Source organism: Microcaecilia unicolor, chromosome 4 (assembly GCF_901765095.1).
Source record: "Microcaecilia unicolor chromosome 4, aMicUni1.1, whole genome shotgun sequence".
Classification (NCBI taxonomy): domain Eukaryota; kingdom Metazoa; phylum Chordata; class Amphibia; order Gymnophiona; family Siphonopidae; genus Microcaecilia; species Microcaecilia unicolor.
In genome coordinates this window covers 191,944,969-191,968,298 of record NC_044034.1, presented here as the reverse complement: position 1 = coordinate 191,968,298, position 23,330 = coordinate 191,944,969, and the positions used below count along the sequence as shown (strand labels likewise).

The window sequence follows — 23,330 nt, the reverse complement described above, 5'->3', positions numbered from 1 at the left end:
TTAAAATAAGAAAGAGAAAGAAAGAAAGTAAAGTAAAATACCGCCGCCAGACTCATATTTGGAAAAACTAAATATGAAAGTGCAAAACCCCTAAGAGAGAAACTTTACTGGCTCCCACTTAAGGAACGCATCGCGTTCAAGATCTGCACGATTGTTCATAAAATCATCCACGCAGACGCCCAACCTATATGCAAAACCTCATGGACCTGCCCCCCCAGAAATGCCAAAAGATCATCCCGCAAATTTCTGAATCTACACTTCCCCAGCTGTAAAGGACTAAAATACAAGCTGATGCATTCAACTACCTTGTCTTACACGAGCACGCAGTTGTGGAATGCATTACCTACTACCTTGAAAACTATAGACAAAATAACCAACTTTCGTAAATCTCTGAAGACACATCTCTTCAACAAGGCCTACAAAGAAAACCCACAACCTTACTAAATCCACCCAGTTATGAAAGTCTACTTTCTATACCTATCCGCCTAAATCTTCTCTTCCTTCCCTTATTTAATATTTTCACATCACTAATTGTACCTGACATCCTGGAATGACAAAGCCATAACAGGACTCTGTAAGCCACATTGAGCCTGCAAATAGGTGGGAAAATGTGGGATACAAATGCAATAAATAAATAAATAAAAAAGAAGAAGCATTTACAACTTCCTTAGGTAACACTACCAATAATAGAAATGTTGCCTCTGTGATTGGCACTTACGACAGTATTCGGTACTTCTCCACTCAATGCAGACATTGAACTTATGGCACATGGTCATATATGCAGTCAGTGCAGTGCATGGATTCCGAACATACTCTGCATCCCGAGCCCACAGTTCACAGAACCGTTCAGGTGGAACCTAGAAAGAAGGGATTTAAAAAAAAAATCATGCTAAGCATAAAACAAAATATGAAAACAAATCCATTGGTTAAAGTCAATATATAGATCATTATAATACTAAGAGAATGTACTGTCAAGCTTATATGTTAATAAATAAAAACAAAACATTGGCTAATAAGGTGATACCTTTTTATTGGACTAACAATACATTTATCCCCAGATTCTATAAAGGCCACGTGTGATCCAGAGATAGGTGCACAACTTAATTGGTTTGCACATGCATTTGCTTGTGTGCTACTCTATAATGATGGGTGCCCAACTTTTATAGTGCATATCCCAAAAGGGGGTAAGACCATAAGATGGGTATGGGTGTGTCAGGAGTGTTCTAAGCATTTGGGGGGGAATATGGGGAAATGCATGTCCAAACTATGTGCCAAGATTTACACCAGGTTCCAGCTGGTGTAAGTCCTCGTGCAAAGCTGGGTGTGGGAATCCACATTCAGCCCAGAGTGTGCTCTTTATAGAACAGTGCTGAGCATAGATTTTGTTTTCCTAGTGCCTATTTTTCGGCAGCATTTATTGAACGTTGAAACCTCCTTCTTCAGGTCAGGACAGTATGTGGGCAATTCTATAAGTGGGCACCTGCTTTTATGTGCCACAATGCTGTGTGGTAATGCCTATTCTATATGGCATCTAAGTGCCAAGATTCCATTATAGAATACTAACATAACCTGCCATCTGCTCCTAAAATCTAAGCAGCCACAGTTATACATAGACGTGGTGTAACTGCAGGAGCCTAAATGCAGCAAAGGGTGTGTGTAATGTACAGAAGTGAAGCATGTGAATGGGAGGCACACCATGTCCCGTCCATGATCCATCCCTAACAATAGCCATACTGGGTCAGCCAATGGTCCATCTAGCTCAGTACCCTGTTTCCATCACTGGCAATCCAGGTCACAAGTACCTTGAAGAATCCCAAACAGCAGCAACATTCCAGAATCCCAAACAATAGCAACATTCCATGCTACCAATCCCTCATGTCTATCTCATGTCTAGCACCCATGTGACTGCTTCTTGCATGCACTTACATGCACCTTATAGAATAGCACCATGTATAGAATTGCACCACGTATAGAATAGCACCACTTATAGAATTGCTGCCACGTTTGTGTGTGATTGCTGGTATTCTGTACATTTATGTGCACAAGTGATGTTTATATGTGGACAACCAGTTATAGAATTGCCCTTTACAAGGAATGGGGTTTTGAAGTTCAAAAGCTAGTCAAAACATTTATTCAGTTAGTCCAATAAAAAGGTACACCTTATTTTCCATTTCCTATTTTTATTTATTAACCTTTAAATTGCCTACCATAGTTTCCACACTGCTTTATACAGCAGGCTGGATATTCAAAATGATTTACCTACCCTCTATAACTACCCTAATCACTCCCTTCCTCTTCTCTCTTCCCTACTTAATCTCAGCACAAGACTAACTGGTTTTATTAACATTGTCATTTCAGGGTATCAGATACTGATACCCTGAAATGACAATGTTAATAAAACCATGTAAGCCACATTGAGCCTGCAAATAGGTGGGAAAATGTGGGATACAAATGCAATAAATAAAAATTAATTAATTAATTAATTTAAATGGCCAGGAGGGGCTCTTGGCTGTTTCAATCGCCTGTCTAGGGCTAACCAAGCATTTTCAGTGGCACTTAACCAGATAGTGCTGCTTAAAATACCTGGTTTGCAGCCAAGCCAAAACTGGCTATTTTATGGGCATTCTGGGGGCACGGCATTTGGTTAATTAAGTGCTGCTATTCGGCATTTAGCCGGTTAAGATAACCGCATAAACAGGCCAGCATAAAACACAGTCCTATCTCTATATGGTTATTCATAGCCCAGCATTGAATTTTCAGGGATAATGCCAGTGGTAGTCAGCAAAACATTGATCACCGCTGGCTGAATATCAGGGCCAACATTTTTATTGGTGACTTGATTGATAGAAATTGAGATATTAATGTATACATGTATATGGCAAATGTGTCACAATCATAGAGCTATGTAGAAAGTGCCATAAAAAAAGCTCAGATCATAATTCCATATGAATACAGTTTAGTGGCAATTCTTTAAGCAGGCGTCTCATTTTAGGAATGCCAATGCAGTGCAGGAAGTGGCTCTTCCACAATGGTATCTGTGCACCCAGATACTATTATATTGTACTAGTAGAGGTCAGCATTGATGTGCCTAAAATGTACACGTCCGCAGTTACCCCAGCCATAGAGCTGCCATAACTGAAGGTGTGTAAATGCAGCAAGAGCAAGCATTCTTATAATATTATATAATTAGTTTGGTTGATATTCAAAACAATTTAAAAGACAAGAATAGCCGTTGACTGGTTAAATTGCTTGTCTGGGGCATTATGCTAACTTTCAGCTGCACTTAAGCAGTTATTGCTGCTGAAAATTAATGATTAGTATCTAAGCGACAGACAGCTAATTTAGGGGCATTCTGGGGGTAACCCTATAAACGGGACTGCATAAAACATAGTCCTATCTTTATAGTGCAATCCATGGCCACTTAAGTTCTGAATATCCACTTAAGCGGCCTTGTGTTAGCTGGCACCGCATAAACCAGATATTCAATGCCAAAGCCTGGATATGGCCCAGCATTGAATATTTGGGAATAACGTTGCCATTAGTCAGCAAAACTCTCACTGATGCCAACTGAATATTTACCCCTTTGTGCACAAATGAGAGTTATGTCCAAGCCCCGTCCATGCTCCACCCACATGTACACCCTCCTTACAGTTATATGCTATGTCACTTATGCATGCCCATATAGAATAGAGCTTAGGTTGCTTGCATGCGTAAGTGGCACTTTTCACTGTATTTATGTGCAATTGACATGTAAGTGCAGGCATGCATTTAGGGGTCCTTTTTCCAAACTGTGGTAAAAAGGGCTCTGTGGTAGCAGTGGTGGCCGATTTTGCCATGCACCAGGGTCCTTTTTACCGCAGTGTGTAAAAAAGGCCAAAAATCAACATGGCCATCTGGTAAAATTGCATTTACTATGTGGCCATGTGGGGGGTGGGAGCACTTACTGCCACCCATTGAGGTGGCAAAAAGGGCTCTCGTGGTAACCCAGAGGTAACTGGGCAGTGTCGCTTACTGCCAGGTTAGCACTGAGCTAATAATTATGGAAAAAATTTCCATAGCACCGGAAATGGTGCGCGCTAGAGGCAGAACTACTGCCAGGGGCCGCTTTGGGCTGTGGTAGTTCCAGGTTGCCGAGCGGTAAGCCCTTTGCCGTGTGGCAGTCCTTTAGTACTTATAGAACTGACCTTCATAAGTCAAGACTTATCAACAGAGTTTTATGTACTTTCAATCGATACCGTGTAATAAAAATTAGGCTATAGAAAATCATTTGTTTTCAACAGCTTCTTAAAATTATTGAGTTGGATTAGCATATATATTTAATAGAGCTTTAATCCTCAAAATTAAACTAAAAAAAAAAAACAGGTTTTAAGCACCTTTCTGAACCAGGGATAGCTTGAATAAAGCCGCAGTTTATTTGTGTGTAGGATGCTAATTATCTTGATTTCCAGTTTAATGATCCTAATTGTTCGATCTATTTTTGTCATGAATGAAGTTTAACCTCTTACCTTTAGCTCTTATCATAGGACGAACTTTCCTCCTGTAACCTAACCTAATCTGTCCCTCTACCTCAACTATGTATTTCTCCTATCCGGAACTGGTAATCACCACTTACGGAACTATGTAAACCACATTGAGCCTGCAAATAGGTGGGAAAATGTGGGATACAAATGTTATAAATAAATGTATAGCTTTTGTGTATTGTAAACAACATTATACTGCAGCACTGATACCAAAGACAGTTGGAATATTAGTATAATTATTGAGAGGCAACATACATAGGAATGGCAGCTGCTGAAAGACTGGTTTGACATCATACTCAAGCACTCAGAACAGTCCACAACAGAGCAGTTAACATCAAGGTGTCGCTCTTCTCCAATATATTTTAACGTTGAAGGCACCTGCCAGCTGTCAATAAACGTTGTAGGATCATCAGTTTTGCTTAAAATAATTCCACTGGGCAGCACCAAATCATTTGTTAAGTTTCTATCACAAAACCCTGTACAATGACAGAAATAAAAATAGTTAACATAATATGATGGGATTAATTTGATGACCAACATCAAGTTAAACGTTTTCATACAGAAAGCATATTGCTGTGTTACTGTTCTGTCATGAAAAACATTCAATATGTTTTTACTGGGGATAGGTAGTTATTAATGATGACACAGGAAATGTCAAGTACATTGCCTCTTCATTTCCTGTCATTGGTGAATGAAAATAGTCACGATTTTGTTTAACAATGACAGGCCCATTCTTCCACCCATGATTTACGATTCCCCTGGCCCCCCTCCCCACAACTGCCCCTTATAACCCTTCTTCCCCATGGAATCCCCTTCCTCCACTCTCTATAGCCTCCCCTGAGCCTTCCTTAGTCATCTAGTGGAGCAGGAGCAATGCTCATTTGCTCCTGCCTATGGCTGCAGCCTTATCCAATACAGTAGCTGCAACCTTTCACCCTAGTTTATGGGGTTTTTTTTAACTTGCTGGAGGCATAACGGAGAAATTCACAACATTAAATAATAATAATCAGGAGGAAAAAATATGTCAGACCTAATTGACTTACCAACATGAAATACCAAAAGTTCATCACGTACTTTCCTAAACCTCCACTACCCCAATTGCAGAAGTCTTAAATACAAATCAATACATGCATCTAGCTTTGCCTACCTCTGCACACAATTATGGAATAAACTACCGAATACTATAAAAACTATGCACGACTTGACAACCTTCCGGATGTTACTTAAGACGTACCTGTTCCAAGAGACTTACAAAAAGAATCCTCCTTAATGACTTGTTTCCTAATCTATACCAGAACCAAACAATATTGATCCCTTCTGACTTGATTATGTTACCATATTATCATTATTGAACATTACATTTTTCCTACTTTCACTTGTATGTTATGTATTGTCATTTTATTTACCCTACCTACCTGTTACTCTTGTACATTAATTGTAACAATATGCTGAACCTCTTACTCTGTTAATGGTGATGCCATTGCTATATAATGTAAGCCACATTGAGCTTGCAAATAGGTGGGGAAATGAGGGATACAAATGCACCAAATAAATAAATAAATAAATAAATAAAAGGAACACCATTTTAATAAAGGAAAGAATGTAGAACAAAAGAATAAGAGTTTGTCAGCATGATCCAAGCTGTCTCCCCAAACTTCACTGATCGATGGAAGCTTTTTGAAAGAAATGGGTTTTCACATTGATTTAAATGTAGCAAATGATGATTCTGTATGCAGTACTAAGGGCATATAATTCCAAAGTGTGGGGGGGAGGCAGTACAGAAATGTTGATTCCAAGGTGTGCAAAGTAAATCGGTGATATACGTAGTCAGCCATTCCTTGTGACCACAAAAGTGGAGGGAACTCGTGAACAAAACAGAAATTCCTCTAAACAACACAGGAAATGACATGAAATGAAAAAATTCTGTCTACCTGTCCCAAGGTTTTACACATCAACCTTAAGAGTAATTCATGTCTATTATTTATTTTATTTATGACATTTATATCCTGCATTAGCCGAGTAGAACTCAGGTTCAATGTGGCTTACATAACAATTAGAAAAGCATGAACATATTGAAAATATATTAACAGAAAGTAAAATACATCATAAAAAGTTAGACCAGTAAAACTTGAGTTAGGAACAGATGCAATTAAATACTTAGGGGTCTGTTTATGAAGCAGCGCTAGCAGCTGTTCATGCGCTAGTGCTGACACCAGCACTAGTGCATGGACAGCTGCTAGCGCTGCTTAGTAAACCGGAACATAAGTGATTACTAAATTACACTTGGCAAACACAGCATGCAAACTTTAGAAATTGATTATTTTTTCTACCAGGAAATCTTTTACAAAGCCTAAGGATTTCAGGGGCTCTTTTACAGAGTGGTGGTAAGCCCAACGTGGCCACCAGCAGTAGTCCCGCCCTGAGCACACGTCATTTTTTGGGGAAAAGGAAAACCCCCAGAAATGGCTTGTGCAGCGGTAACCCAGCAGTAATTGGGCATTGCCGCATGTTTCCTGGTTACCACCGGGTTAGTGCGGAGCCCTTATCGCCACCTCATGGTCATGTGTGCAGAGGGCTTTTTTCCCATTGCGGTAAAAGGGACCCTGGCACACAGGAAAAACGTCCCTCACTGCCAGTGCAGGGCCCTATTTCTCACAGCTTGGTAAACGGGTCTCTTAGAGGGGCATAATCTACTACTTAACATTTCTAAAGCGCTACTAGGGTTACGCAGCGCTGTACAATTTAACATAGAAGGACAGTCCCTGCTCAAAGAGCTTACAATCTAAAGGACACGTGAACAGTAAGTCTGATAGGGAATCGAAAGGGACGTCCAAGTATTGTTGAGGTCATCCTTGCAAAACGTCCTGATGGAGGAGCAGGGAAACCCGTATTATCGAAACAAGATGGATGTCCATCTATCATTTCGATAATACAGTCAGGGATGTCTAAATCTTGAAATTTTGGTTGTCCTTAGAGATGGTTGTCCCTAGACTTGGTCGTTTCTGATTTTCGGCGATAATGGAAACCAAGGACGCCCATCTCAGAATCGACCAAATGCAAGCCCTTTGGTCGTGAGAGGAGCCAGCATTTGTTGTGCACTGGTCCCCCTCACATGCCAGGACACCAGCCAGGCACCCTAGGGGGCACTGCAGTGGATTTCATAAATTGCTCCCAGGTACATAGCTCCCTTACCTTGTGTGCTGAGCCCCCCAAAACCCACTACCCCCAACTGTACACCACTACCATAGCCCTTAAAGATGAAGGGGGGCACTTAGATGTGGGTACAGTGGGTTTGTGGTGGGTTTTGGAGAGCTCGCTGTTTCCTTCACATACGTAACAAGTGGGGGGGGGGGGGGTGGGCCTGGGTCTGCCTGTCTGAAGTGCACTGCACCCACTAAAACTGCTCCAGGGACCTGCATACTGCTGTCATGGACCTGAGTATGACATCTGAGGCTGGCATAGAGGCTGTCAAAAATATTTTGAAAGATATTTTTTGAGGGTGGGAGGGGGTTAGTGACCACTGGAGGAGTAAGGGGAGGTCATCCCCAATTTTCTCCAGTGGTCATCTGGTCATTTCCGGCACATTTTTGTGCCTTGGTCATAAGAAAAACACAACCAGGTAAAGTCGTCCAAGTGCTCGTCAGGGACGCAATTTTTTTTCATTATGGGTCGAGGACGTCCAAGTGTTAGGCATGCCCAAGTCCCGCCTTAGCTATGCCTCCGATATGCCACCTTGAACTTTGGCCGTCCCTGCGACAGAAAGCAGTTGTGACGTCCAAAATTGGCTTTCAATTATACCAATTCGGGCGACCCTGTGAGAATGACGTCCATCTTCCGATTTGTGTTGAAAGATGGGCGTCCTTCTCTTTCGAAAATGAGCCCATTAGTCTTCCAGCTGAAGGATATGGGATCCTGATTTCCTTTGAAACCCAGCAAGACGTTATTCCTTGATATTCAACTTTTATTTATTTATTTGTTACATTTGTATCCCACATTTCCCCCACATATTTGTAGGCTCAATGTGGCTTACATAATACCGTGAAGGCATTCGCCAAATCCGGTACAGGATAGGTACAAAATGTTGTATTGGGATAGGTACAAAATGTTGTATTGGGATAGGGAAGATAAGATTCAATCAAGTTGGGTTGAGGTAAAAGCCCTGTCTGGGCTTCAACATTGAATATCTCATGTTGCAAAGCCTTTGTGCTGACTCTGCTCCTGCCCCCCCAACAGCTGGTTTGCAGTAGAGAGTTGCACAGGGACATAAATTTCACCCATCCCCAATGGAATCTAACCCATATCCCCCCTTACATTCTAAGATCCATTCCATCCCCACCCATCCCCATAATTAATCTCCTTTATCCCCACCCATACCTGCAGGAGTTGACATTATTATTTCCTTGTTTGCAGCCCTCAGTTTCCTCCCAACCCCAACAGCCTCCCATGGTTTTTTGGATGGTACTCACTATTTAACTAATGAGTGTTCCAAATCCCAATCTGGCATTCCGGCTGCCTCTCTGGGTATTCCAAGCCTCATTCTGGCACTCCAACTGCCTCTCTCCATACGTTCCAAGCTTCATTCTGGTGCTCCAATTGCCTCTCTCAGTGCATTTGAAGCCTTATTTTGGAATCATCAGAAATGTTGACTGCATTTCTGTGGGAATCCCATGGTAACTTCTTTCTTCCCCACGGGAATCCCATGACAACTTCTTCCATCCCTGTGGGAATCCCATGGGTTCCACAGGATTCCTGCAATTCCCATTCCCGTGCAGCTCTCTAGTTTACAGTTTGGCACTAACTGGTTATTTTCAGTGGTACTAATGGCTAATTGCCACTGAAAATTAGCAGCCCCGAACAGGCAATTTAACCATCCAGGAGACGTTTCCAGCTGATTAAATCACTTTTAATATCGACCCACCCAATTAAAAGATTAATAATCTAGGCACATAAATATGTACTTCGCTCATGCTTCATCCAAGTTCTACCCATGTGAACGTCCACCTGCAAAGTATGCACCATCGAATCTTGGACCACACTTACAGAATACTGTGTAGCAGGAAAATAGTCCTTTGTACTCATATATATCCCATATGCATGTCAATGACAAGAATACTAGTATTAATGCACATTGGTGCTGCCTCAAACGGGCAGCAACTTACAGAATTATCCCCATGCTGAGATTTTGGCTTTTTTAATGCAGTTTTGCATGATTATTTGTACATTGTCCTCTTTTTGGAAAACACTTAGCATTTTGGTATGTTGCCCTCACAGGGTTTATTAATTATATTTAAATATTTGACTTTATATGAACATAGTAACATAGTAGAATATGGCAGAGAAAGACCTGCACGGTCTATCCAGTCTGCCCAACAAGATAAACTCATATGTGCTACTTTTTGTGTATACCTGAGCTTGATTAGTATCTGCTATTTTCACGGCACAGACCGTAGAAGTCTGCCCAGCACTAGCCCCGCCTCCCAACCACCAGCCCCGTCCCCCACCACCAGCTCTGCCACCCAATCTCCCTAAGCTTCTGAGGATCCATTCCTTCTGAATAGGATTCCTTTATGTTTATCCTACGCATTTTTGAATTCCGTTACCATTTTCATCTCCACCACCTCCCGCGGGAGGGCATTCCAAGCATCCACCACTCTCTCCGTGAAAAAATACTTCCTGACATTTTTTTGAGTCTGCCCCCCTTCAATCTCATTTCATGTCCTACTGCCTTCCCATCTCTGCAAAAAGGTTCATTTTCGGATTAATACCTTTCAAATATTTGAACATCTGTAGCATATCACCCCTGTTTCTCCTTTCCTCCAGGGTATACATGTTCAGGTCAGTAAGTCTTTCCTCATACGTCTTGTAACACAAATCCCATACCATTCTCGTAGCTTTTCTTTGCACCGCTTCAATTCTTTTTACATCCTTAGCAAGATACGGCCTCCAAAACTGAACACAATACTCCAGGTGGGGCCTCACCAACGACTTATACAGGGACATCAACACTTCCTTTCTTCTGCTGGTCACACCTCTCTCTATACAGCCTAGCAACCTTCTAGCTACGGCCACCGCCTTGTCACACTGTTTCATCGCCTTCAGATCCTCAGATACTATCACCCCAAGATCCCTCTCCCTGTCCATACATATTAGACTCTCGCCACCTAACACATACGTCTCCCGTGGATTTCTACTCCCTAAGTGCATCACTTTGCATTTTTTCGCATTGAATTTTAATTGCCAAACCTTAGACCATTTTTCTAGCTTCCGCAGATCCTTTTTCATGTTTTCCACTCCCTCCCGGGTGTCCATTCTGTTCTGTTACAAATCTTAGTTTCGTCCACAAAAAGGCAAACTTTACCTTCTAACCCTTCGGCAATGTCACTCACAAATATATTGAACAGAATCGGCCCAAGCACCAATCCCTGAGGCACTCCACTACTCACCTTTCCCTCATTCGAGCGAATTCCATTAACCAACACCCTCTGGCGTCTGTCCGTCAACCAATTCCTAATCCAGTTCACCACGTCAGGTCCTATCTTCAGCCTGTCTAGTTTATTTAAGAGCCTCCTGTGGGGAACCGTGTCAAAAGCTTTGCTGAAATCTAAGTAGATTACGTCTATAGCACGTCCCTGATTCAATTCTCTGGTCACCCAGTCAAAGAATTCAATGAGATTCGCTTGGCACGATTTCCCTTTGGTAAAACCATGTTGTCTCGGATCTTGCAAGTTATTGGCTTCCAGGAAATTCACTATCCTTTCCTTCAGCATCGCTTCCATTACTTTTCCAATAACCAAAGTGAGGCTTACCGGCCTGTAGTTTCCAGCTTCTTCCCTATCACCACTTTTGTGAAGAAGGACCACCTCTGTCTTTCTCCAATCCCACGGAACCTCTCCCGTCTCCAAGGATTTATTAAACAAATCTTTAAGAGGATCCGCCAGAACCTCTCTGAGCTCCCTCAATATCCTGGGGTGGATCCCGTCCGGTCCTATGGCTTTGTCCACCTTTAGGTTTCCTAGTTGTTTATACACACTGTCTTCCATGAACGGTGCTATATCCACTCCATTCTCATATGTACTTTTGCCAGTCCTGTAGAATGCACTGTATAACCTGACTGAACCAATAAAGACGTGATCATTGATATGCCACACTGTGTTAACACATTAGCCCTTTCTGAAGCTTGCTAAAATAACATCTGTAATGAAGATCTTTTGACTTTAGATAGTCCTCTGCAATACAGCCTAATTCAATAATTGAAGACATACAGAGTAATTTAAATAGCCATGAACAAAATGCTTACATCAATCTACAATAATATTTCCTCCAAGGTTATATCTACCAGGGAATAGTATACAATGTGCCATGGCTACATTGGGGATCCTGGCACTCAGCCTAAATTTAGTTTAATTATTCAGCTGAACCTCTGAGATCATTCTGCATGGACATTTGTAAGTAGATTGGTTCAACAGTCTCTCATTTCTGTGAAATAAATACCACACTAAATTTAACACCACAGATAGCATTTCTTGTTAGAATGATACCAACGCTAAATCTATAACTGACCTTTTTTGACTGTAAAGGTTATTTGTTGTAACATATTGTACTCAACATCTGCTTTTTCTGTCTGTACCACTTGATTTAAAGAGGAACTGTCATTTCTACCCTACACTTTAAATATTTCATTTCTGACAACACAGTGTACAGCTTTTAAATAGGACTACATGGTGTCCAAATGGAAAAGGTCAGAGAATGTCACATCACCATGCTAAATCGAACACACAGCATTAAGAATGATTTGGAGCAACGGAGATGTAGAACAGTGGAATGGAACCCAGACCTAGGGACCAGCTGGCCAGTCTGGTTATCAGCATTGCATACATTTGCATGAAGTAGAGGAGCTGTATGCAAACGTACTGCATGTATATTCATTGAAAACAGATTGGCCAGGCAATTTGAGGAACTAGCGTGACAATTAGTGATAGAAAGAATAAATCACAAATCCATAGGAGCAATTACATTATAATAAATATGCATCCTTCTTGTGGGTGAACAATACAACACAATACAATGCTTATATTCTGTTACAAACCAACAAAGGCTCTGTGTGGATGACAATTTTAAAAAATGCTATCCATTTCCAGCAAATTACAAATCTTAAAACAGAGAGAAAAGCCACCAGATGTGTTCTCCTAGTGTTGCCAAATCAGAAGAATTGGGCAGAATGCATGTCTCATATTTCCCTCACTGACTCCCTATTATGCTTCTTAAACATGTGTGTGTAGCACTATTTTGTACATATTTTACCCACTTTAGGGGGAGACATTCCTAGGATGAGGTGAGGCTAGATGAGATTTGAAACTACATAGATGTGATAATGAGCTCAATTTTACATAGAACGTGGAGACGGGAACTGGTTCATGCAGGTGGGGAAGTACTCAGTTCCAGCAGAGCCGCCAAGAGGGGGGCAGGAGAGGCAAGATTCCCCGGGCCCGGCCTCCAAGGAGGGCCCAGCACCAGCCATCAAGAAGGACCTGTGGCCGACAGAGCAGTCTTATTTGAACATCAAAAGAGACTGCTCTGCTGGCCACAAGTCCTTCCTCCTGCCACATCCTGCCTATGCAGAAACAGGAAGTTACTTCACAGGAGGCAGGATGCAGCAGAAAGAAAGACCTATAGCCAGCAGAGCACTCTCTCTTGTTCACTACTGTGGGAGGAGGCAGCGGTGGTGTCAGGAGGGAACAGCGTCGGGGGTGGGCAGCAGTGGGGAGGATGGGGAGGCCCTGAAGATTATTTGCCCTGGGCTCAGCTTTGTTTCTCAGTGGCCCTGAGTTCCAATAGTATTTTAGAAAAGGCTCCGCTGACAGAGATTTTTTCTAAAATACCTGCAGGAGTGTACATGTATTTGCCAGCTGGTGCAACCACTTTAGAAACATATAAATGGATAAAATTAACAGTGAGATCTCAGCAACTTCCACTTACAGCTGCCCCACTTTACAAACCTACACATGTAAGTGCCGTGGAGGGGCATAATTGAACAGGGCGCCCAAGTTTTCCTGAGGGCGTCCTCGCAGGACGTCCTCGCGAAGGGGCCGGGAAATCCGTATTATTGAAACAAGATGGGCGGCCATCTTTCATTTCGATAATACGGTCGTGGACACCCAAATCTCCACATTTAGATCGACCTTAGAGATGGTCGTCCCTAGAGATGGTCATCCCCGATTTTCAGCCATAATGGAAACCGAGGACGCCCATCTCAGAAACCCTCCCAAGCCCTTTGGTCGTGGGAGGAGCCAGCATTTGTAGTGCACTGGTCCCTCTGACATGCCAGGACATCAACCGGGCACCCTAGGGGGCACTGCAGTGGACTTCAGAAAAAGCTCCCAGGTGCATAGCTCCCTTACCTTGTGTGCTGAGCCCCCCAACCCCCCCCCCCCCAAAAAAAAAACCCACTCCCCACAACTGTACACCACTACCATAGCCCTTAGGGATGAAGGGGGACAGCTAGATGTGGGTAGTGGGTTTCTGGTGGGTTTTGGAGGGCTCACATTTACCACCACAAGTTTAACAGGTAGGGGGGGATGGGCCTGGGTCCGCCTGCCTGAAGTGCATTGCAGTACCCACTAAAACTGCTCCAGAGACCTGCATACTGCTGTCATGGAGTTGGGTATGATATTTGAGGCTGGCATAGAGGCTGAAAAAAATATTTAAAAAAATGTTTTTAGAGTGGGAGGGGATTAGTGACCACTGGGGGAGTAGGGGGAGGTCATCCCCGATTCCCTACGGTGGTCATCTGGTCATTTAGGGCACATTTTTGTGGCTCGGTTGTAAAAAAAAAAAAAAGGACCAAGTAAAGTCGGCCAAGTGTTCGTCAGGGACTCCCTTCTTTTTTCCATTATCGGCCGAGGACACCCATTTGTTAAGCACGCCCCAGTCCCCCCGTTCGCTATGCTTCCAACACGCCCCCGGGAATTTTGGTCGTCCCCACAACGGAAAGCAGTTGATGACGCCCAAAATTTGCTTTCGATTATGACGATTTGGGCAACCCTGGGAGAAGGACGCCCATCTCCCGATTTGTGTCGAAAGATGGGCGCCCTTCTCTTTCGAAAATAAGCCTGATAGTGAGACACAGTTTTAATCTGGTTTCACAATAACCATGGGGGAGAAGAATGAGTCCCCTAACCACATGTGTAAAGCCGTGGCTAAAACAAGCACTTTTTAAAAAAACTGTGCATGTCTCTAAGCTTGTGTAGGGCCTGATGGGGAATTTTTCCCCCATATATGTGCATTTCCTTAGTAAAATGGGGAATACACATGTAGATTTTTGACTCATTCAAGCCACATCAAAACCATTCCCCTCTCCATGCCCCCTTGAAATATATGTGTGGAATTGATCTCCATGTATATGTGGAGGGGCATTTTCGAAAGGGATGTCCAAGTTGCGATTTGGACATCCTTGCAAAACGGTGAAATCCAGGGACGGGGAAACCCGTATTTTCAAAACAAGATGGACTTCCATCTTTCGTTTTGAAAATACCGTCAGAGATGTCCAAAACCTTAAATTTAGACGTCCCTAGACATGGACGTTTCTGACTTTCGGCGATTTTCGAAACAAAAGACGTTCATGTCAAAAACGTTCTAATGCAAGCCATTTGGGCTTGGGAGGAGCCAGCATTTGTAGTGCACTGATCCCCCTGACATGCCAGGACACCAACCGGGCACCCTAGGGGGCATTGCAGTGAACTTCATAAAATGCTCCCAGGAACAAAGCTCCCTTACCTTGTGTGCTGAGCCCCCCAACCCCCCCCCCCCCCCCACAAAAAAAAAAAAAACACTACCCACAACTGTACACCACTACCATAGCCCTTACGGGTGAACGGAAGCACCTATATATGGGTACAGTGGGTTTGTGGTGGGTACTGGAGAGCTCGCTGTTTCCTCCACAAATGTAACACGTAGGGGGGGTATGGGCCTGGGTCCGCCTGTCTGAAGTGCACTGAAGTACCCACTAAAACTGCTCCAGGGACCTGCATACTGCTGTCATGGACCTGAGTATGACATCTGAGGCTGGCATAGAGGCTGGCACGACATATTCTTAAAGATGTTTTTTGAGGGTGGGAGGGGGTTAGTGATCACTGGAGGAGTAACAGGAGGTCATCCCCAATTCTCTCCTGTGGTCATCTGGTCATTTTGGGCACCTTTTTGTGCCTTATTCGTAAGAAAAACACTCCCAGGTGAAAACGTCCAAGTGTTTGTCAGGGATGTCCTTGTTTTTTTCGATTATGGTTCAAAGACGTCCAAGTGTTAGGCACGCCCAAGTCCCGCCTTTGCTACGCCTCCGACATGTCCCCTTGAACTTTGGATGTCCTTGCAATGGACTGCAGTTGGAGATGTCCAAAATCGGGTTTCGATTATACCGATTTGGACATCCCTGGGAGAAGGACGTCCATCTTCCGATTTATGTCGAAATATGGACGTCCTTCTCTTTCGAAAATGAGCCCATTAGTGGCCTTCTGAAATCACCATTTGCACATGTATGCAATCTGCATATGTAAATGCTTCTATTTATAGGTGTAGGTACTTCTGAAAAAGGGTCAAAATGTATCTGACAAATTAGCAAGTGTAAATGTGGGTGGGGTTCTCTGTTTGGGGTAATTTCCAAAGAAAATGTACTTTTTCTTTTCCAAATCCTTCAAAGCCCATAGAGTGAAAGTTTCATGTGTACTTTTCACCAATATGGGCACTTAGAACATTATTCAACAGAAAGAACAGTATAATTTTAAGTATTCTAAATGGAAAGAATGAGATAGCAAGCTATTTTAATAGATAATTTATATTTAACATGGGTCATCCACCTGTTTACTTCACTGCTGACCAGCTAAGGGGGTAGTTATTAATGTGAATTATGGCCGTAACGTGTTATTTGCACCTTAATGCATGTTAAAGGGCACTAGCATACTTTATATTATAGCAACACATATTAATATGAGGTACCACAGGTTACATAGTAATAAGATGCAAAGCAAGCAAATGCATGCAAAACAGCTCATTACCATGCAAATTGAATCAAATAGTTTACAATGAACACCACAAGCCATTTCATCCCTGGAAAAACACCGCCTGGAAGCATCTGTCCCGGAAGCATGTGCAGCCCAATGCACCTAGGTACTTCTCAAAGGGGCTGCATCTCAGATTCATAAGCTGTTTACCCTCCCTCCCCCCGGCATTGACATCCCTACTTGTCCCTGAAACCCCCTCCCAAATGACTTACCCCCCACCCAGAAGATCCATGCAAGTCTATCTCCCCACCCCAAACACCCCATAAGTACAATCCTCTATCCTGAGGATACTCTTCAATAACCCTAACTACCCACCACCCTCCCTTAGTCCCTTTGAGGCAGCCTAGACAGAGAAATCATATTAATTTGTTAATTCTGTTTAACTTTGCAGTCCTGCAAGTGGTAGAATGCCATCTGGGTTTTAATTACTCAAATGTCTAGCTTTTGCTAGACTAGAGGTTAGAAAGGTCAGAGAGAAGTAAAACTTTCTTTGTCCCTTTTTGAGTGATGGATTGTTAATGCTAGTTCAAAGGCATAATAAACCACATCTGGATGCCATTCTAAGTAAGGCATATTGGACAGTCTCGAGGGGATTAGCAAGTAGGCAGTTTTAAAAAGATTAGGCTGAATGCTGTTTAGAAGGAGATAGTTTAGATTTAAATAATTCTAGATAATTTAGATTTTGTCTTATAAGGAATTCTGATTTCTGCTTATTTTAAAATATGTTTTATTCTGTTTAATTAATAAGTTCTATTTCTATGCAGAATATCTTTTCAATTCAGTGTTACATCTTTGTCTGACTTTTCAAGTGAGATTTGTCTGCAGTTTAAGAGGTCATCATCTGGTTTGAATTATCCACAGTCCTAGCTAGTTATGTGTATGAAGCTAAAGGTGAAAGAGGTCAGGAAAAGTCAACTCTTCTCCTTGATGGATTATAGCTAAGTGTAGGACTGGTCTCCTGAAAGTAATAACAAACCATGTCTGTGTGCCATTAAGCAAGACTGGCCCCTTGGCCCCTTAATGAATGCCAGAGTCCGGTTAGTATGAAGTTAACCGGGAATCTGAGAATTTAATAATAATAAAATGCAGGAGATAGATGCCACATTGTCTAGTTTGAGAGGCCCCAGGTCATAGGTCAGTTTAGGAAATATCAAACCTATGTAACTGATATTTTGAGTAAATGTGTAGAGATAATTAGTTCAAGACAGGGTAATCAATCTATTTCTTACCATCTGGTGAGAAAGGGGGGCTAGAGGGGTTTAGGACCCTATATAAATGAGAACAGAAGCAGCTTACGTTAGAGACAGGACAGGAGAGCCAAGACACAGAGAGACGGGAGAAGACAGGACACCGAGAGCTAAGACACAGAGAGCTGAAGAGAAGGAGAGAGCTAGCGCTGATGTCCTACTTTGTTTGCTGGCAAATAAAGAAGACTTCTCTTTCATTCTGGTGTGTGGTGTTTGACTCCTGAAGTACCACAGATTCTGCTAACAATAGTGGTAATTCCTGCATCACCTTTTCCCCCAGGCCTATCTTTCTTAATCCCTGAATTCTAGTGGGTAAAGGGCAGGAGTGATCCTCAGGTGCTCCTGCCCCAAACCCACTAAACACCATGGATTTACAAAGGCAAGTCTGGGGGGGGGGGGGTGCTAAGGGAAGGTGGGTGGTGCTTTGGGTATCTTCTAAGTGGGAGGATGTCATTTGGTGGGTTCTTTGTGGTGGGGGGAATGCATTTGAGAAGGTCTTCTGAGCTGGTGGAATGTCACTGGGAGAAGGAGGAGAAGGGTAATTCTTGATTCTGGGTGCCAATCCCTTGCAAAATGCATGGGCGTATCAGACTGCAGCTTTACAGCTCAGTGCTCACTGGATGGTAAAATAACACTGCTGGTGAGGTCCTAAGTACATAAGCAATGCCACACTGGGAAAAGACCAAGGGTTCATCGAGCCCAGCATCCCGTCCACGACAGCAGCCAATCCAGGCCAAGGGCATCCGGCAAGCCTCCCAAACGCACAAACACTCCACACATGTCACTCCCAGAATTGTGGATTCCTCCCAAGTCCACCCAGCAGCGGCCCATGGACCCGTCCCCTAGGAAACCGTCCAACCCCCCCCTCAAACTCTGCCAAGCCAACCGCCCCCACCATGCTCTCCGGCAATGAACTCCAGAGCTCAACCACGCGCTGGGTGAAGAAAAACCCTCTCCGACCCGCTTCAAATCCACCAAATTACAAGCAGCATTGTTCTTGTACTGCAGGAGTGACTATCCTGTGATACTCAGCTACCGCATGTTAGTCATTCCCGTGGTAAATTAAGGTGTGATAAAAGCCTGACTTTTACCATGCTTTAATAGCTACTCTTCCCATCCCCCCCCCCCAAAAAAAAAACAACCAAAAAAAAACATTTACAAAGCCAATCAGAAGCATAAAGACCTAGGATTTATTAAACTATAATATGCAATTTTATGTATTATTTACATTTTTTAACTGATCTTTCATGTGCTCAGAACAATGTGCAAGGCATTACCAATAAAGTCAGTCATTACATAAGACAGAGTAGTTTCTCTATCCTATCAAGTAGAAGCAGCTGAGTGAGACTGTTGCACTTACCACAGAGTCCAGTGGCTATTGATTTACTGGTTGCGTTGAACTGAATGATCATCGAGCCCGTGCTGTGAAACCACTGAATTCTGACACTTGTTGGTGTGTCAATTATATACATGTTACCGGTATCCACAACCTTGTAGCCATGCTTTATAATTGTAGGATGGGCAAGTTTGGAATTTACAGTTACCTAAAACAAAGTAAAATTTGCATCACTGATAACATAATTCATAAAATAGTTGTAAGAGTTTTGCAGCATATTGCACAGTAGAAAGCAATCCGGCACTAACTTTATTTTCCTATCTCTGCCTACCTATTCGTGGACATCAAAGGTTGAATGATTCACAAACCTACTATAAGCAAAAAAATTGAAAAGACATACACTGTGATATCTCAAGGTCAATTCAATCAATGTGAAACAAAAATCCCTTGCTTATAGTTTAACCAAACTATATTATAAGGAGTAATTTTATAATAGGACGCTTACTATAGGCGCTGGTTATGGTGCCTATTTTAAGCGTATCCTATAAAGAAAAGTAGAGACCTATTGACCATGCACTTTTAGCTTGGATGTATTTGGATGGTTCTGATGAGAAATTGGACAGCAGAACTAAGTAAAATGAAAGTTGTGAACATAGGCGGTTGGTGGCCCAACTGTTTGGGGAGGCTAAAGGGGGTGGGGTTAGGGGTGGGGCCAGGGGTGGAGCTTAAATCCATAATTGTCTGATAACACACAGAAAAAAATAAATAAAAATAAAAGTCACAATACCTTTTATTAAATTTAGATATTAGATATGTATCATATGTCAAAGAATAAAGTGGTTGCTCAAAGCATATTCTAAGCACAATCGCTCAACTGCAAAACACTATGCACAACTTTGTGCAAAAACACACTCAGAACCTTACTGTACCATAAATATTACACTGGGCAGAACCTAATACACCAATATACCACCCATATGGAAAATGCAGACTGTCAACAATATGAAACAAGGGATCATATCATCACAATTCTCATGTAGAGCCACAAAACACCCTAATTCATGTTTAATGTGGGATAAAATGCCATAAATAAGTAAATAAATATAAACTTTTAATGTTGAGCACCTGATTCTCAAAGTGGACATATTCCAAACACTATAATGAAAATAAAATGATATTTTCTACCTTTGTTGTCTGGTTGTCCGATTCTGCTGCTATCTGTTCTCAGTGCAGGTCAGGAAGTCATCCTCTTTAAATATCTCCCTGGCAACCCAGCCACCCCCCCCCCCTCCCCCTGCTCTCCCAGCAGTAAGGTAAACAAACCATAACCCAATTTCTACAACTGCTTGCAAAAGGCTAGAGGGCTTTCACTGCAGCTCCTGCTGTGAGGATGGAGGTAAATCAACAATTTAAACCTCTCAGAGCACAGCAGGGGAGGCTTAGCCTGTCCAAGCCTCTTATACCGGGTGCCTATGGTTGTGAACATGTCTAAGCATGAGTAAATTTCAAAACCTCACTTAAAGTGGTAAATAGCCAAACCTTAGGGCTCGATAGTCAAACAAAGCTGAGTTCCCACATTTAGGGGCTCATTTTCAAAGCACTTAGACTTACAAAGTTCCATAAGTTACTATGAGGGGCATTTTCGGACTTTGGACATTTTGCGCTAAACATCCAAAATCTGAATAACAAATGCAATCATTTTCAAAAAAGCAAAATGTCTATCTTTTTTTTTTTTTTTTTCAAAAACACCATTTGTAACAAGGTTTTGTGCTCTGTGTATTTATGTTTTCAGGCCATTTTGAAAAAAAAAAGTACAAGTGCAAAACATAGAAAATCAAGCCTTTGGGAAGTAGGAGGGGCAAGCATTTTTAGCAGACTGGTCCCCCAGACATCCCAGGAGAGCAATGGAGCACCCTAGGGGGCACTGCTGTGGACTTCATATAAATGCTCCCAGGTACACATTTCACTGTTGCTCCCTTATCTTGTATGCTGAGTCCTCCAAAACCTACCCCAAACTCACTATCCCCAACTGTACACCATTACAATAGCTCTTATGGGTGAAATGGGCACTCAAATGTGAGTACAGTGGATTTCTGGTGAGTTTTGGAGGGCTCACAGTTCCCACTACAAGTGTAACAGGTAGGGGGAGGTATGGACCTAGGTTTACCTGTCTACAGTGCACTGTACCCACCACTACACTACTCCGGGGACCTGCATGCTGTTCTAATTAACCTGTAAGTACTATTTTTATTCACATTTTTGGCATGTGGGAAGGAGTTGGTGACCACTGGGGGAGTAAGGGGGGGTCATCCCTTATTCTCTCCAGTGGGCACCTAGTCATTTCGGGCACCTTTTTGTACTAGTGCAGATAATCAGTGCTAAGCTCCTAAATCCAGCCCTGTCGCCACCCACTTTTTATACTCTTAAGTTTAGGAGTTTATTGAAATTTTGAATATAGATTTAGAAACTCAGTCCTAGTAAATGTTCAAAGGGGGAAATTTAGGAGCATAACTCTCAAAGTTAGGAGTATAAATCCTTTGAACATTGGGCCTTTAATTATTTAGGTGCCTATTTATTACAGTGCAATAGGATTTTGCAGTTTCTTGTCATCAACAGCAGATGAATCCATTAACTGATGGGTTGTATCCGCCTACCAGCAGGTGGAGATAGAGAACACTGAAAGCACATGGTGTTCCTGGACACCCAGCCCCCTCTGCCTTCAGTATATCTCTATCTCCCAGCAGGTGTGGACGTCGCTTTCTCAGCTCCTGGATTTCTGCCTGGGGTGGCTCCTGTGCTTTGCCAATAGAGCGGGGGTTGTTGTGGCTAGTGGTGCCCACTTTAAAGACATCCTTGGTTTTCCCTGTCCCTGCCTTACCCCATTCCCCCTCCTCCCGGAGTTCCTCTGTGGCTGCCTGCCTCTAACTTTCCTCACAGTTAAAAAAAAAAAAGAGAGAGAGAGAGAGGCTTTCTCCAGAGCTCCTGGTTCGGTGCAGCTTGACCGAAGCTCATTTGACTCGGTCTCCTGAGGTGAGAGTGGTGCCCAGCTCCTCCGGGGAGGTTCCTGCTGACAGCGCTCTGTGCGGGGTAAGTTTTGGCGCAAAGGCGCCATTTTGTTTTCTGTATTTGATGGCTGCTGAAGGGGTTAAGCGCTGCTCCCACTGTGGGAAACGCAGATCAGCAGCGGGGCATTGCAGCACATGCTGCCTTGATGCTAATGCTGGCACGAGCATGGCGGGCGGTGATTCTTCACGCCCAACGGAGTTGGCAGCAGGCGCCATTTTGGAGGCGCCGCGTGACTTGACCCTCGCGGTTGCGGAGGGGTCTGAGTGCAGGGGGACGCCTCGTTTCGAGGTTTCTAGAGGAGCTATTGCCTCCGCTTCCCCTAATGTGGGGGCGGATGCACAGGGTGAGTTTTTCTCCCCTGAATTTGTGCTGCTGATGCATAAGGCTTTTATGTTAAAAAGAGCACTGCCTGAGGCTCCTGACAATTCTTTTCGGACTGGGTTACCTCCAGTTCTTGATAGCCCAGCGTCTGCTGGAGACTTTGGCTGACGCTAAGCGTAGACAAGTGAATACCCCATCTGAGGGGGACTCTTCATCCTGTTCTCCCCCGTTTCGGGGAGTCTTAGGGGTCTGGCAGGCCCTCACGGACTGATGATCCAGACGAGGGTGGCTGCTTGCCACAGGAGTTGGATGACCCTAAAGCGGTTTGGATTTTCCACCGCGACGAGCTGCCAGCTCTCATTTCTGATGCCTTACAGGCCCTTTTGTTTAAAAGATCCTGACGAGGGCACTGCCTCTTCTATTAATCCTCGGATGGCTAGTACTAAGAAGCTGTGGTCGCTACTCCATCTATTTTGTGGTGCCTCGAAAAGGCGGGTCGTTCAGACCTATCCTCAACTTACACAGAGTCAACGAGACCTTAGGAGTGCAACACTTCCGTATGGAAACCCTGCGCTCCATCATTCTCCGAGGACAAGCAGGCTGCTTGTTCTCACTGATGGGTGACGTCCACGGCAGCCCCTCCAATCGGAAACTTCACTAGCAAAGGCCTTTGCTAGCTCTCGCGCGCCTATGCGCATCGCGCATGCGCGGCCGTCTTCCCGCCCGAAACGGCTCGTGTTCGTCAGTCTTCTTTTGTCCGCGCTCGGGACGGTCGTGTTTTGCCGCC

At 43.3% G+C, this 23,330-nt stretch overlaps 1 protein-coding gene across 1 annotated transcript in view; it reads right to left on the bottom strand.

Annotated features, from left to right (window-relative positions):
• Positions 1-23,330, bottom strand: part of OTOG (otogelin) — a 706,015-nt gene that overhangs the window by 196,397 nt on the left and 486,288 nt on the right. Inside the window, 4 exon segments of the mRNA XM_030202446.1 lie at positions 719-857; positions 4,776-4,996; positions 19,181-19,364; positions 20,620-20,626. Coding sequence (XP_030058306.1) covers positions 719-857; positions 4,776-4,996; positions 19,181-19,364; positions 20,620-20,626 — 551 coding nt within the window.